Below are 13,264 nucleotides of genomic sequence, written 5' to 3'. Positions count from 1 at the left end.
CCTCACCTGATGGGACCCCTCACCAGATGGGACCCCTCACCTGATGGGACCCCTCACCAGATGGGACCCCTCACCTGATGGGACCCCTCACCTGATGGGACCCCTCACCTGATGGTCCACCGTGCTTCCGTAGAGTCCATTGAGGTTGGCATAATGGCAATTCTTGTACCACCAGGCCCCGCGGTAAGAGACAGCACAGGAGATGAGCAAATTGTTGGGGTCTCGGTCCCGGGCGGAAAAGACACTGCCGCTGTGGTAGCTCATGGAGTCTCCTGAGCAGGGACAGGGAGGAGCAGTGAGGGCCTCCCCTCTGGGACCCGCCCCCCTCCCAGCGATCCCCCTCTGTGCATCCCCCTCACCTGCAGTGCCATGGTAGCCCTCCAGGTGGAGGCGGTAGTACTCGGCAGCTGAGTCCACCTGGAAGGAGTCGTACTCTGCGAACACAGCCTCATCCCCTGTCCGAAGGTCCACGCGCATGGAGTAGTCGCCAGCTTGGGTCAGGCTGTGCAAGGCCTCGTTGCCTATGGGCAGTGGGGTTCTCCGTCATCAGGATCTGGGTGTCTGTGGGATCCCTGCTCACTCCCAAGTCCCCCAATCCCTGTGAGACACTGACCAAGCCAGAACTCCCCAGAGACATTCCCAAAGCCATGGGCATAGTCCTCCCAGTCTCTCCAGAAGTCTGTCTGTCCATTCATGCGGCGCTGGAACACCTGGGACAGGTTGGGGGGGGCACCATCAGCCTCTGACTCCTGGGGCAACAGCTCCCACCTGTGCAGACCTCTAGGCGTCCTCCTACTACCCACCAGCCAGCCACCCCCATCAGTCTCCATGTCACAAAACACTTCAAGAGGTCGTTCACGGTTGCCATTGAGGAAGATGGTGGTGGTTCTCGAGGTGCTGGCCCCGTTCTGCATCTCCTCCCCACAGTCCCGGGGGAAAGGGACCTTCAATCCACCTGGAAGAGGACAAGAAGGGATCAGTACTTTCCCCAAGCCCCCCAGCCCTATCACTCCCCAACTCTGCTTCCATCCCAGCACCCAGTACCAGTGATGAAAACGGTGGACACGGGTGGTGAGAAGCTTTGGTCCCACACGGCCCGGAGCCGGGCACTGTAGGGCGTGGAAGGAAAGAGGCCTCGGAGTTGGTAAGAGGTGATGCCTCCTGGGAGAGCAATCTCCTGTGGGGTAGATGGCAGGTCAGAGGGAGGAGGAGAGGCAGAGGCACCACCTCTGGACCAGCGCCAAGGGAGGGGAATGGGGCAGCGGTGGGTCACCTGGGTCTGTCCACCGGAGGTGTCGAAGCTGAGCAGATAACCTGTGGGCGGAACTTCAGGTTCTGTCCACGTGAGCAGGGCTGTTCGGGGAGTTGTGTCCTTGGCCTTTAAGTCCTGTGGGGGCTCCAGCCCTGGGCAGGTAGAAAGAGAAGATGCAGATGCAAAACAAGGCCCATCCTAATTCCCACACTCTCTTCCTCCATCCTGCACTTCCTGGTACTTGTACAGGCTGTACCTGTGGTGAAGGTGATGCTGGCAGGAGAGGTGACATTGGGACCCCGGAGGCCCCGCACAGTGGCCGTGTAGTTGGTGTGCGGCTTCAGGTCCGGCAGGGGGTAGTCCTCTGCACTGCCGGGGGCAGAGCCCTCTAGGGATGGGGCTAAGAAAGGGCCAGGTGTCAGCTGCTGCTCTGCCAAGTCCAGTCTGCTCTCCCCTCCCAGGATACACCCCTATAGAGGTCGCATTCTCTACTCACCCCCTGAGGCTGTGACCTGCACGTTGTATTCGTCCACTGGGGTTTTGGGGGGTTTCCACTGCAGCACGGCAGAGTCGTCAGTCAAGTTCATTGCATGAAGCTGGGTAGGTCCATCAGGAACTGACAGAAGGGGAGGGGTGGTCAGAGCTGTCCTTTCTGCTCCTTTTGCCACCGTCCCAAACTCTGCTGGGCCTCTAGTCCTGAAACTGAAGCCTCCAATGCCTCTCGTCCCCATCCCTGTTCATGTTCAACTGCTGTCAAAGTCCCAATTTTCTCATTCTCCTACCTCCTGCTCCATGTCCCTGTCCCCTCATACCTGTTTTGAAGAAGCCTGTGAGAGGTTCACTCTCTTCAAAGCCTCGGACAGAAACTACAGTCACCTCATAGCGAGTGCCTGGGGTGAGCCCTTGGAGTTTCTGAGTCTGGGTCCGGCCATCCACCTGGATACTCTGTGGCTCCCCTAAAACACATTGTGGATTGGGAGGCTCCCCAAGGAACCTGAGAGGAGTCAGAGGAAAGGCACAGGGCAGGGGCCAGGAGAGACAAAAGCAAAAAACACACTATCACCTCCATCTGCCAGCTGGAAGGATACTTTGAAGCTGTCTACTCTGGATGGTGGCAGCATCCAGTGGACTGTGGCTGAGGTCTCTCCAATGTCACTGAATTGAAGGTCGCGGGGTCTCTCCAGAACTGACAGGGGAAGGCACAAGGAATGGTGGTGAAGGCAAGAGGCAGGGAGGACCAAGATTCCCTCTTCTTTGTCTCTCCTGGGTGTTCCCACCACTACTACTTTTCTTGTTGCTGAATACCATGGAGTTAGAATCAATCCATAGCTGACCCTCCAGTGGGTTTTCAGAGCCAGCAAATAGCAAGGGAGGAGATTGCCCATCTTCCTTTTACAGTGCAACTGGTAGACGTGAATCACTTGCTTTAGGGCTGACAGCATAATTCCTTACCACTAAACCACCTGAAGTGAGCTCTGGTGACCTAGCGGCAAGAAGCTGCACTGCAAGAGTAAAGGCACTTGGTTTGACTCCACCAGCTGCTCCATGGGAGAAGGATGGGCAATCTCCTTCTGCATGATTACTGCCTCTGAAAAGCCACCAGAGGGTCAGCTATGAGTCAGTCCCAACTCTACAGTACACAACAGCAACAAACCACCAGAGTTCCCTGGATACTAAAAATTGTAGTTTCTGTAGATCCCTGTAAAAGCCTCCATGAAATACCAGCTTCCCTGGCTGAGGCGCCAGGGCCCACCACGCTGTTACTGGCCATAAAGTCAGTTGACTCCTGGCGAGGCAGGTGCAGTAGAACTGCTCTGCAGGGTGGTCAAGGCTGTGAGCAGATCACCAGGCCTGTCTTCTGAGGGACCTCTTGGGGGGGGGGGTTCAAACTGCAAATCTTTTGGCTTGTAGTCAAGTGCTTAACAATTTCACACCCACCAGAGACTTTAGTTCCCATCATATGGAGTATAAAGACACCCCACTTTGTGTAGTGTGTGTGCCTGGCATGGTGCCTTGCCTGGGTTGAGGGTGCGGGCGGTGCCCTGAACACTGTCGGCCTTGTGGGGCCCACGCAGCCCATACAGCGTGAGGCTGTACAGGGTTCCGGGCTGCAGGTCCCTGAGCACAGCCGATCGCAGTGCTCCAGACACGGTCAGTTCACGCTGTAGCAGAGGTCTTGGGTACAGTTCCAGGGAGCTGAGTGATGGGACCCCAAAGCGGAGCAGGAAGGAGTCAAAGGCCCCGGGTGGGGCCTCCCAGTTGAGCCTTAGGGAACTAGTGGTCACATCAGTCACCAACAGCTGGGACAGACGGGGTCTTGGCTCGTCTGGAGTCTCGCCAGCAGGAGCCTGTCCTGGACAGACGGAGGAGAGAAGGGTTTGGGGTCTGAAGCACCTGGCTAGTGACTTACCTGGCACCCCATGCCTGGCCCCTACTTCCATATCTGAAAATGGAGCTAAGGGGGCACTAGCACCCACAGGAAGGAGTCACACAGGCCACACTGTGGTGCTTAGACAGGCCACCCCTTTCTCCCTCCATGGTGCCCTCTTCACGGCCCTTCTCTACAAGCACTGCTTCTGGGCACCCTTTCCAAGCCCAGACTGAAGGTGGGCAGGGCAAAGCAACCAGCCCTCGCCTGGTGGTACCTGTGGTGCCCTCGACCAAGATGGGCCCCACACGCGTGCTTTCTCGAAGGCCGTAGAGCAAGAACTTGTAGGAAGTGTTGGGCTCCAGGTCTGAGACCAGGACCTTGTGCTGGTTGTTGCCCACGAGCAGTGCCTGGGACTGCCCATCTGCATCCTGATACTGGACCACAAAGGAGTCAAAGGGGCCCTGGGCCACTGTCCATGAGAGATGCAGGGAGTCCGGGGTCACGTCTGTCACGGTGAATGTCCCCAGGCGGGGCTCTTCAGGAGGCTCAGGAGCCTCTGTCACAGGGTGCACAGAGTCTGGTGTGTCTTCTTCTGGGGCTAAATGGGAGAAGCCATGGGGATCAGCTGAGTTGGGTACCATGTGGTCTTCCCCTCATTTTAATTTCCCCCAAAGAAATGGTGCCAGGGCTGGCCCAAGATTACAGGGGGCCCTCATAAATCCAGGCCATGGCGGTCATGTGGAGAGGAGAGAGGGAGCAAGGTTTTTCTAGTTCTTTCTCTTGAACCCCCCGCCCCCCCACTGTGGCAATGAATTCTGCCACACTTAAGGCTTTGCTGAGACCCAACTATGGCCTGTCTCCTGTTCAGGAGGCCACTCCTTTGTGAGGTTCCCATGTCATTTGAATCAGACACTGACTGTCCCTGTCTGCACCTCAGAATCCTTTCAGACCCACTTGTGTCTATCTGCACAAGCTGCCTTTGCCTGGGAAAGCCATATTCCTCTCCCAAGTCTGGAACTGCCTTGGACTCTGCACTCTGTGCTCAGGCCTTGTCTGAGTCAGGCCTTATACAAATGTGTTCCAGAACTGAGAGTGAGAGGGTGGGGGACTGGCAGGGGCACACTGCAGGGCAAACAGGTCAGGGGAACCCGCTCCACAAATTCCACTGCTATTGGTTCCTACTAGAGCTCCACCCCCACCCATCCTATATAGTTCCAGGCTCAACAGCAGTGTGTGGGGTGGTGTGTTCTGTCCTAGTAATTTTCCACTGGAGAAAATCTTCTGGCCTTGTCCTTGGGAGGAGTACATCCCTCTCTGGGCAAGGCTCCACTGCTGGTCGATAACAGCCAGCTTTGGTGGGCAAAGGTCAGGCCTGGACACCACTGCTGGGGACTCTCCCCTTCCCACCTGTTTCTGTGTTTGACTAAATGAAAATCAGCGCTGACACCAAGGGAGACCCATGTCCCTCCTGTGCCCTGGGCAGGCCTCTCTCTTCTCCACCTATCCACTTTCCTTGTCCCTTCCTCTTCATCCCAAAGACACAAGGACACTCCCTCAGGCCAGCTTTGCCAGGGCTGCCACGCCAACACTTTGCTAGGTCCAAGAGGGACAGCCAGCCACCCTCTCACCTGTCACTCCCAGGACAGGAACGGGACCCAGGCGCTTTCCTCCGAAGAGCCCATAGAGCAGGAACCTGTACTTCCTGCCTGGCTCCAGGCCCTCCACAGTCACCTCACGCTGGTCTCCAGCCACCTGCACCACCTGGGGTTGCCGGGCTGCGTCCTTGTACTGGATCATGAAGGAGTCGAAGGGGCCTTGGGCCACTGTCCACAAAAGGCGCAGGGATTCTGGGGTCTCGTCGGTCACCGTCAGCTCCCCGAGGCGGGGTGGGAGCGGCTCCTCTGTTAGTGGAGCTGTAGTAAGGGATGGAGAGGAAATTCTTCGTCAAGAGCAGCCTTCACTTAGGCCCTGACAACATCTGGGAGACATGAGGGTCTGGGAAAGTGTCCCTAATATATGGCCTCAGGAAATGTACCCAGTGACAGAGGCAGGCCTGCTCTTGTCCTCTGGTAGAGCAGTGTGGGTGCTAGTGCAGCCTCCTCCCATGCTCTCATTAAGGTTCTTGTTGGTAGTGCCATTGAGTCAGAATTGACTCACAGCCCACCCTTCAGTGGGTTTTCAGAGGTTGTAATTTACATGGGGGGTGGGGGTTTGTTCATTTTTCTCCTGTGGAGCAGCTCGTGGATTTGAACTACTTGCTTTTCATTTGGCAGTGCAATTCCTTATCCACTAGGTCAACATTAAAGTGTAGCACAAGCATTAATAGAAAAAGCTCACCCGTTGAGGAGAGCTGACAGGGGAGCCCAAGAGGCACCTCAGTTCTCAGTGTGAAGCCAGAACAGAATGGATCTGAGTTGTCAACAAGATGCCTCCAAATAATGGCAGCCAGCCAAGCCCATGGGCTCCCCCCACCTAGAGCCATGGCCTTCCTTTCCACCTACTCTCCTGTCCTGTGAGAACATTACAGTTGGAAGAAGAGAGGTGTCCAGGTTGGGGTAAGTATTAACTGAAGCGATCCCCCATAATGAGGGCTTGGCCCCACCTGGCCACATATCCCATCCTCTTCTGGACAGGGTGACTCACGGTCTTGGGAGTGGGGTAAAGGTCAGTGACCTACTCCCACATGCCTTTTGGGGGTGCTGAGTCATGGCACAATGACACTGGATTTTTCCAGTCTTTGTGCAGCCAAGTCCTCCTGTATTTTCCACCTCTTGGTTCAGAGTGTTAGAGGGGGTGGAGTAGGAAAGTGAGCTCTACTGAGCGTTAATGCTCATGACCATTATGCAGATGAGGAAACCAAGGCTCAGGGGAAGGAAACGGCCTGTCTGTGCCACACAGCTGGCACACACAACCGACAAGGGTTGGAATGGCAATCTGAATATGGGTCTGCTTGGCCCCAATGTACGTGTTCTTTTTATTACATTGGCAGTTTGTGAATACAGGAAATGATGCACGTAAAATTCTCAGAACAGCTCCTGGCACACAGTAACCTAAAAATGAAAACCAAACTCTTTGCCACTGGAGGAGCTGTGGTGGCCCAGTGAGTTTTACGTTTGGCTGCTACCTGCTAGTTTGAAACCACCAGCTTCTCTGTGAAACATGAGCAGTATCTGCACATAAAGATTTTCAGTCCCAGAAACCCTGAAGAGGGGTTGTTGTGATATGGAACCGACTTAAGAGTTTTGGAAGTTACTACTGCATAGATTCCTATTCGTGGCAACCCCATGTGTTTCTGTGTAGAACCGAGGGGATTTTCAACAGCTGGGATCTTCTGGAAGTAGACTGCTAGGGCTTTCCTTTGAGGTCTCTTTGGGTGGATTCAAACTGTCAACCTTTTGGTTAGCAGTCATGTGTTTAACATTTGCATTACTCATAGTACACTGTAGGGGCACAATAATTGGGTTATTTGTTGTTTTGTTTTGCATGATTTTTTTGTGTGCCAAAGCTAAACACAGGAGATATTATGGGAAGGCTATGGAGCAGCTCTGGGGAGGTGGGCTGAGATGGGGTTTGAAAAGGCAGGAGACAGTGTGTGCACTCACTGGTGATGCCATCAGCAGAGACAGGCCCCAGTCGCTTCCTGCCTGTCAGTCCATACAGCAGGAACTTGTATTTCCTGTTGGGCTCCAGGCCTGGGATGGTAACCTGACGCTGGTCTGGGGCCACAGGCACCACCTGGGGCTGCCCATCCTTGTCCTTGTACTGAACCGTGAAGGAGTCGAATTCACCTTCAGGGACTGTCCATGAGAGGCCAATGGAGTCAGAAGTCACATCGGTCACTGTCAGCTCCCCCAGGCTGGGAGAAGGTTTCATATCTGAAACTGGAAAAGAGAGTGGGTATATTGAGGGGTGGAGGCAGGTAGTGGGGGACAGACTGGTTATGGGAACAGACAAGCTGTCGAGTACCCTCTGGATGCTGGAGCTCTTTGAGCTGATAGTCAGGAACTGCAGTATCCTGTGAGGTGGAAGGAAGTGGGGAGGCAGAGGGGAAGGAGAAGAGAGGAAGCAGGGAATAAAGCAAGCAGTTCTTAGGGGTCCAGTGGTAGGAAGGCAGGTGGTTCGAATCCACCAGCTGCTCCGCAAAAGATAGATGTGTAATCTCTTCCTGCGTGATTCACTGCTTGAAGCTCAGCTATGAGTTAGTTTCAACTCGATAACACATAACAACAACAATAACAATAAATAAACGGTCCCCAGGCTCTGAGGTTGGAGTTGGGGTATAGGAACATGAAATTCCAACTGTTACCACAAGGGGGCGAAGGACGGCCACCATGCTCCCAGCCCACAGGGCAGCGCCCTCCAGCCTCCAGCCCTCACTCACGAGTCTTTGCCTCTACTGCGATAGGGCCCCGCCGTTTCCCGTCTTGGAGTCCGAAGAGAAGAAACTTGTACTTTCGGGCTGATTCCAAGCCTAAGACAGTGGCCTCGCGGAGCTCTCCGCCTGCGGGCACCACCTGGAGCTGTCCTTGCGCATCCCTGTACTGGACTAGGAAGGAGTCGAAGAGGCCCTGGGCCACTGTCCAGGAGAGGTGCACAGAGTCCAGAGTCACAGCTTCCACGGTCAGTTCACCCAGGTGGGGCTCGATGGGAGGCTCAGTGGGCAAGGGGGCTAGAAGAAAGCAGGAAAGCTGAGGGCTCTGCAGGCATGCCCCTGTGCCCAGTGGGGACATTTACTCAGCAAACTCTTGTACAGCAAGTAAATAGTACACACATGTGCCTCTCAGCATATTGAACAGGTGCTATTATTGCCACTAACACATTATCATACTTACTGCACTGGTAGAAGGCACAGAGAGGCTAAGAAACCACAAAAAAAGTTGCACAATATGTTTGCAGGCGGGAATCAGACACAGGCCAGTTATGCCAGAGCCATCACAGAGACACTGTATCATTCAGTCAGAGGCCACATTGCTACCACAGAGCATGGCAATGTCTCAGATTATGATTAGAGGAAGATAGCTAACAGGCATAAATACATGTCCCACTAGTCTGATCAGTCCTCATATGATTCAGGCCACATAGTAGATTGTTAGTACCATTTCGGGGGGGAAAATGAAAAGCAGTGCCCATCATCAAGAAGAATGTGGGAATCAGAACTTAGTTTCAACTCACCTGTTGTGCCCACGGTGGACTCGGGACCCACACGCTGCCCCTCATGGAAGCCGTACAGGTTCATCTTGTACTTGCGCCCGGGCTCCAGGCCCTGCACGGTCACCTCACGCTCCTCACCCCCGACACGCACCAGCTGGGGCCGCCCGTCCCTGTCCTTGTACTGCACGGTGAAGGAGTCAAAGTGGCCCTGGGGGACGGTCCAGGAGAGGCTCAGCGAGTCAGTGGTGGATCCTGTCACCATCAGCTCCCCCAGGAGGGGCTCCTCGGGGGTCTCTGGGGCCTCTGTGGTGGGCTCTGTAGGGGTGAGGGTCTCTCCCTCTGGAGCTAGAAAGGAGACACAGAGAAGGTGACGGGGGTGGGAGGGGGGAGGCACAAGGTGGTGTCCATACATCCACAGAGAGAAGCATTGTGAAGCATGACTAAGACTGACATTGATTCTTGGGCTGGAGTCCTGCTAGGTCAGCACCTCAGAAACTTGACCGAGCCCCAGATCAGGTATGCAAACCTGCAGTAGTCACTACAGCATCACAGAGATCTCAGGGGCTTCTGCCTAGGAGGTGCAAGCTGTCAACCTCAGAGGAAAGGGCAAACGGGCCTCAGCCAAGAACAGGTCTGTGCTGACTGAAAAATATCTCTGAAAATCCTAACTCATGGTCACAGTGGGGAACAGACGGCAGCCACCAGCATGGATCACAACCCAGGACAATCTTTCAGACCTCAGGGAGCTGTGGAAGGATACTATGGCCAGCACCAGCAGAGAGAAAAATGACCCTACTTTTGTGGTCCCTGCCTCCAGAGCCTCCACCTTCCACTCACCTGTTACACCCACAGTAAAGACGGGACCCACTCGCTGGCCATTGTAGAGACCAAACAGGTTAATCTTGTACTCGTGGTCCGGCTCCAGGCCTGAGATGGTAACACTGTCCTCATGTCCTGGTACCTGTATGGCCTTGGGCTGCCCATCATCATTTCTGTACTGGACCAAGAAGTAGTCAAAGTGGCCCTCCGGGACCGTCCAGGACAGGCTCAGGGAGTCGGGGGTGGCATCAGTCACGGTCAGCTCCTCCAGGCGATGGGTGAAGGGAGGCTTAGGGGCAGCTGTGGGTGGGGCTGGGGTCGTCCTGACTTCATCTTCTGGAGAAAGACAGAGGGACAGGTGCTGGGTGCTGCCTTGCTCAAGGAAACTCAGGACACTCGGTGTTCGACCCCCAGGAATGTCCTGGGCTCCTCCCCACAGTTAGTTCTCCCCCACTTCCCTTCACTCTCCTGGTAGAGACACCATCACCTCTCTCCCGGGTACTACCTCCTATGGGATTCACTGCTCGACAATTTTTCCTTGCCTCACCCATTCTTCACTGGAATGTTTTTAAGAATAAATATGTCAATCATAAGAAATAAAGGTTAAAAAAAAAGTCAGATCCTTTTCCGTTTCAGAAGCATGATGACTGGGTGTTCATACTTCTATATGACATGTGCCACCCTTTAAACCTTGTTACGACGTAGGCATATTACCCATCTAATGTGAAAGGGGAAAAATGTCACAGTGCCAGTCTTCAGCCTAAAACTCCACAACTACCCTCCTCATCCCTGGATGGAAGCCCACACCCCATGAACCGCCTTCCTCTCTCCAGACTCATGTCATGCCATCTCCCTCCTCAGATGGGATCCTCCAGGATTTTGGTGCTTCCAGGTCTTTGCACCTGCTGTGAGGATGATCAGACACCTTCTTCCTCCTCAAACACTGATTAACCCCAGCCTGTTCCAAGACCTTACCACTCAGTGGGCACCATGACTCCCGAGTGGCTGAGAAGTCCTGGCTCGTCCTGGCTTGTGCTCCCATTAGGATAAGTACTAGTGGGATGTCATCTCAAAGACTGCTCCAGTGACCTTGCGCTGAGCCCTAGGACACTCAGCTCTGGGCTGACAAGTCCTTTTCCACTCGGTGAATCAATAAATCCTTGATTAGCTGAGCCAAGATACACTACACCCTGGAAACTGTCATCTCTATCCTGGCCTGGTTACTCAGGGAGCTATCCAGAAGAGCAATTCTAATGCAGGTTAACTTCTAAGAAAAGATCCACACATTTTTAATACCCAGCCTTGTGACTCAAAGTAAAGCCTCTGGACCAAGATCAGCATCACAGGAGAAAGCTGCTAGAAATGCAGAAGGTCAAGGCTCGTGCTCATGGACCTGCCTGCATTCTACAAGGTGCCTGGTAAATCAGACGGGCTTAATATTTGCCTTGAGATATTGCTCTGAGCTGGACATTTTTCTTTCTAGAAGTTGGGAGAAAAAGAAAAATTTTCCTAGGTATAGCATCCAACCACACCCTGCCCTGTGCCCGGCCTCCACTCACCCGTCTTTCCCACAGTGGACTTGGGGCCCACACGCCGCCCCTCATGGAAGCCGTACAGGTTCATCTTGTACTTGTGCCCGGGCTCCAGGCCCTGCACGGTCACCTCACGCTCCTCACCCCCGACACGCACCAGCTGGGGCCGCCCGTCCCTGTCTTTGTACTGCACGGTGAAGGAGTCAAAGCGGCCCTGGGGGACGGTCCAGGAGAGGCTCAGCGAGTCTGTGGTGGATCCTGTCACCATCAGATCCCCCAGTAGAGGCTCCTCAGGGGCCTCTGTGGTGGGTTCTGTGGGGGTTTCTTTCTCTGGAGCTAAGAGACACAGAGAGAGTGAGGGGACCCCCTGTGAGGTGTCCATCTGTCCTCAGGGAGAAGCACAGCAAAGCATGGCTAAGACTGAGGTTGATTCTTGGGCTGGAGTCCTGCTTGATCCTCACAAATGTGCCCAGAGCCCCAGATCCAGTGTGGGGACACGTAGTAGACACTAGAGCATCACAGCTCTCAAGGCTGCTCTCTGTCCAGGAGGCACAAACAGTCAAGCTCAGAGGAAGGGGCAGAGGGGCCACAGCCACAGCCAAGAGCAGGTCTGTGGTCATGAATAAAATCTCATCTGAAAAAACCAGTTCATGGTCATGGTGGGGAACAGGTGGCAGCCACCAGCATGGGTCACAGCGCAGGAGAAAATGTCAGACCTCAGGGAAGGTCTCTACTATGGCCAGCATGAGCAGAGAGAAAAATTACCCTTCTTTGGGGGTTCCCCCCGACTCTCCACCTTCCACTCACCTGTTACACCCACAGTAAAGACGGGGCCCACTCGCTGGCCATTGTAGAGACCAAACAGGTTAATCTTGTACTCGTGGTCCGGCTCCAGGCCTGAGATGGTAACACTGTCCTCATGTCCTGGTACCTGTATGGCCTTGGGCTGCCCATCATCATTTCTGTACTGGACCAAGTGACCCTACTTTTGTGGTCCGTTCCCCCCGACTCTCCACCTTCCACTCACCTGTTACACCCACAGTAAAGACGGGGCCCACTCGCTGGCCATTGTAGAGACCAAACAGGTTAATCTTGTACTCGTGGTCCGGCTCCAGGCCTGAGATGGTAACACTGTCCTCATGTCCTGGCACCTGTATGGCCTTGGGCTGCCCATCATCATTTCTGTACTGGACCAAGAAGTAGTCAAAGTGGCCCTCCGGGACCGTCCAGGACAGGCTCAGGGAGTCGGGGGTGGCATCAGTCACGGTCAGCTCCTCCAGGCGAGGGGTGAAGGGAGACTCAGGGGCAGCCGTGGGTGGGGCTGGGGTCGTCCTGACTTCATCTTCTGGAGAAAAACAGAGGGACAGGTGCTGGGTGCCCACCTTGCTCAAGGCAACTCACACTTGGTGTTCAACCCCAGGAATGTCCTGGGCTCCTCCCTTGCTCAGCGATCACAGGGGCAGTTCTCCTTCCTCAGTGCCTCCAGGGGGGTCCTTCCTTCCCCATATCCTCCCCACTCTCCTGGTTGAGGTCCCATGTCCTCTCTCCTGGGCAATACTTCCTACTGGTTTCGTGCTGTAAGTTTATTCCTCCTCCCACCCATTCTTCAACGAACAACTATAGTTTTTTTAAAAAAATGAAAATGTCACAGTGCCAGTCTTCAGCTTAACTCTCTACAAGTACCCTCCTCATCCCTGCAGGGAAGCCCACACCCCATGAACCGCTTTCCCCCCTCTGGACTCATCATGTCATCTCCCTCCTGAGATGGGATCCTTTAAGATTTTGGTGCCTCCAGGCCTTTGTACCTGCTGTGAGGATGAGCAGTCACCTTCTTTCTTCTCAAACACTGATTAACCCCAGCCCATTCCCAGGCCTTACCTCTCGGGCCACCATGACCCCTGAATGGCTGAGAAGTCCTGGCTCATCTACCTGTCCCAAGATCGTGTCCCTTTGCTCAATATGCACATTCACCACTTGACTCCAGGCCAGTGCTCCCATTAGGGTAAGTACTAGTAGGGCTGTTATGTCAAAGACTGCTCCAGTGGCCTTGCACTGAGCCTTGGGGTACCCATTTCTGGGCTGACAAGTCCTTGTCCACTCAATGAGTCAATAAATCTGTGACTGGCTGAACCAGGATGC

The 13,264-nt window shown here is 54.4% G+C and overlaps 1 protein-coding gene across 1 annotated transcript in view; it reads right to left on the bottom strand.

The window, feature by feature from the left end:
- Window positions 1-13,264, bottom strand: part of TNXB (tenascin XB) — a 77,954-nt gene that overhangs the window by 623 nt on the left and 64,067 nt on the right. The window contains 18 exon segments of the mRNA XM_006896260.1: window positions 109-272; window positions 360-521; window positions 614-710; window positions 804-955; window positions 1,045-1,177; window positions 1,274-1,404; window positions 1,509-1,652; window positions 1,749-1,868; window positions 2,065-2,208; window positions 2,316-2,438; window positions 3,270-3,605; window positions 3,898-4,221; window positions 5,252-5,536; window positions 7,226-7,504; window positions 8,005-8,292; window positions 8,796-9,119; window positions 11,153-11,461; window positions 12,153-12,276. Coding sequence (XP_006896322.1) covers window positions 109-272; window positions 360-521; window positions 614-710; window positions 804-955; window positions 1,045-1,177; window positions 1,274-1,404; window positions 1,509-1,652; window positions 1,749-1,868; window positions 2,065-2,208; window positions 2,316-2,438; window positions 3,270-3,605; window positions 3,898-4,221; window positions 5,252-5,536; window positions 7,226-7,504; window positions 8,005-8,292; window positions 8,796-9,119; window positions 11,153-11,461; window positions 12,153-12,276 — 3,639 coding nt within the window.

Source organism: Elephantulus edwardii, unplaced genomic scaffold, assembly GCF_000299155.1.
Source record: "Elephantulus edwardii isolate Elephantulus edwardi_28Jun2011 unplaced genomic scaffold, EleEdw1.0 scaffold00184, whole genome shotgun sequence".
Taxonomy (NCBI): domain Eukaryota; kingdom Metazoa; phylum Chordata; class Mammalia; order Macroscelidea; family Macroscelididae; genus Elephantulus; species Elephantulus edwardii.
Note: the sequence above shows the minus strand (reverse complement) of the source record. Positions and strands in the feature narration are given on the sequence as shown.